Below are 2735 nucleotides of genomic sequence, written 5' to 3'. Positions count from 1 at the left end.
GTGGGTCTTTAAAAGACTGGCCATTGCATAATCTCTGTTGGGCTGGTGTTGCAAATAAGTGTCTTGAGCTTTTTAATTAACCCCATTTGAAGTTGCAAATGTTTGTTAGTCTTTAGAAGTGCTAACACAAGGCTTTGAGCATGAGGGTGCTGCAACAGACTCAGGAGCCAGTTAGGGTGAGAGGGAGTAGCTAGCCCAACATCACCCAGTGCGTCTCATGGCTGAGCGGGAAATTGAGCTCTGCTCTCCCAGGTCCAAGCCCAGCACTCTAACCAGTAGGCCACATGGACGCTCCTGGAATCTTGGCATCGTGGCCGTGCGTTCCATGTCACCAAGCAACAGCTGTTTGAACTGAGGTTCTGGCATCCTCAGTGTGGAGAGGTTGGCAGAGGTTTGCTGTAGTGATCCTTGCTTATTTGGATTAGAATATGGCATCTCAAAGACTCCTGGAGGTAAGTGAAAGTTGGCATTTCCAGGGGACTTAGCTTTAGGACGTAGAATAATGGTATCACCAAGTTTGGCAAAGAGCTATCAAAGGTCAAAGGAAGCTTCTGTTTGTGTTCGTTGGTTTGTTTATTCGAATGTAAGCCTGTGACTAGGGAGTGTCTTGTTTTTGATTTTGTATAAGCCTCTCTGGGAGCCTTTTTGGCTGAGAAGAGGAGTACAAATGCTCTGAATGAATGAACGAAACGAACGAACAAACGAGTTCTCCCTGTGGGCATCTCTGACTTTCATCTCTTGTTTCAGGTCACCTTCCTTCCTGCGGAGCAGCTTTTGGAGGCCAAGTGCTTCCTGGCCAGTGACCTTGCTGTTGAGAGCACCTTCGAGCCCTTGGACATCTCCCACTTGCTGCAAGAGTTCAGCAGCAAAGCAGTGGAGGTAGGATGCTGCCAGGGTAGGAGAGAAGAATCTCCGCCTTGAAGTAGGGGAGTTCACCTCATGCCATTGAGTGGCCATGACACATGTTTGTTGGGAAGGGCCTCACAATGTAAGAATAAGAACCTCAGCCCAAGGGTCCTGAGACAGCCCCACTTCCTGGTACTATCTGAGTGACCCTCTCCTTCATCTCTGACAGGTGGAGGTGCTGCTGGAGGCCTCCCATAAGATCACTCCGGGGTCTACAATGGAGAGCAGAGAAGTGGCCATCTTAGCTTATCATCACCTGGAGAAAGTGGTTGAATACCTCCTCCAATTTCCTTTCGTGTATGGGGCACTCAAGCTTCTACTGGCCTAAGGGAGATGTTGGGAATCTGCAGGGCTTGCTCAGAAAGTAACTCTCTCCCCGAGGGGGGAGGCCAGGCAGCTGGAGAACCCGGTCCCCACAGTGTCAGCAGCCAGACTCCAAATCTCTTCCTCCATCTGGATTCCCAGCTGATTTGCTGCCTCATGGCAACAGACAGAGGATTTGGAGGGCTCCCACCGTGGTACCATACCCAGGTTAGGTCCTTTAACAGGAAGAGCAACAGAGCAGAAGCCGAGAAGACAGGGACAGGCCTCTGTCCTCTAGGGGAGGCAGCAAGGGATGAGATTGGTGCAGATTTCCCCTCTCTTTTTGCCATCTGCAGAGATGCAGCAGCACAGAGGGGCTCATCCAGATCACTGAGGGATCCTTCTGGAGTGCAGGAGACTGGGGAAGACCAAGCCATTTTCTCTCTCTGTGGCTCACAAAGGGACAAATGGAGTCCATTTTCCTTCAGCCTCTGGGGTTTTCTGGTCCAGCTTGGTTTTCCAAGGGAGACTATCCTTCAGGCGGCTACTAGGGAGAAAGGATGAGGAAGGAATTCGATTCTATTTGCATGTCAAGGCAGATCTGCATAATTCATAGTTTCTGGAAATATCAACTTCTGGGGGAGCCTTGTAAATGTGGTTTTCCAATTTGGTTCTTGGTGTTTTGGCCATTGTCAGACATGATGGTGTCTGGCAAGTCGTGTGTGGTGAAGATCTGCCACAGGGCCCAGATGATGTCCCTGGAGGTCATTGTTGAGACTGGCATCACCTCGAGTCACTTTGAGAAAGAGTCCACAATGATCAGGAACGTCTGGCCTTGGAATGGGCAGCGAAATCAATGTGGAGTCTTGACCACAGTGTATGTGTCATCTCCCACTGTTGAATCAGGACCTTGGGCATGGCCGGTTGGGACTCTTGGCAGGTCTGGCAGTGCTGGACCCACTCTTCTACTGCTGCATCAATGCCTGGCCACCAGACGTAGCTCCTGGCCAAAGCTTTAATGCAGACAGTGCCTGAATGATTCACATGGAAAGCCTCCGGCACTCTGGTCCGCAGCTTAGCAGGGATCATGACCCAGTTTCCCCATAGCAGGCATCCCTTGTGGACTGACAGTTCATGTTGCTGGGGACGAATGGGGAGAACTCTGCATCAAGGCGACTTGCTGGCCACCCCCTCCACACCCAGTTGAAGATGCGGGAGATGGTGCAATCCTTTGCCAAAGTGCGTGGCGACATCTGTGGCATGGAGCGGTGGCTGGAGCAGAATCTCCAGTAGCATCACACCATAGGCTGGGGATGGGTCGGTGTCAATGTCTGCCAATGACAGGCGGCTTAGGGCATCTGTGTGGCCCAGTTTCCTACAAGGATGGTGGTGCAGCACGTAGTCATATGCAGTAAGAAAGATGGACCACCTTAGCATCCTTGGGGACTGGATCTGGGATGTCTGCCGATCAGGAGCAAAAAGGCCCAGCAGAGGTTTGTAGTCAGTCACGATCGTGAAGTGGCGGC

At 51.4% G+C, this 2735-nt stretch overlaps 1 protein-coding gene across 1 annotated transcript; it reads left to right on the top strand.

Moving 5' to 3' along the window:
* Positions 1-214: 214 nt before the first annotated feature.
* Positions 215-1617, top strand: LOC309361120 (uncharacterized protein). The gene is made up of 3 exons (XM_081896075.1): positions 215-452; positions 748-879; positions 1076-1617. Exons 1-3 carry the CDS (start codon positions 429-431, stop codon positions 1232-1234), a joined length of 315 nt encoding a protein of 104 aa, XP_081752201.1. The 5' UTR covers positions 215-428; the 3' UTR covers positions 1235-1617.
* Positions 1618-2735: the final 1118 nt, after the last annotated feature.

This window comes from Podarcis melisellensis, assembly GCF_964234715.1.
Source record: "Podarcis melisellensis genome assembly, chromosome: W".
NCBI lineage: Eukaryota > Metazoa > Chordata > Lepidosauria > Squamata > Lacertidae > Podarcis > Podarcis melisellensis.
Note: the sequence above shows the minus strand (reverse complement) of the source record. Positions and strands in the feature narration are given on the sequence as shown.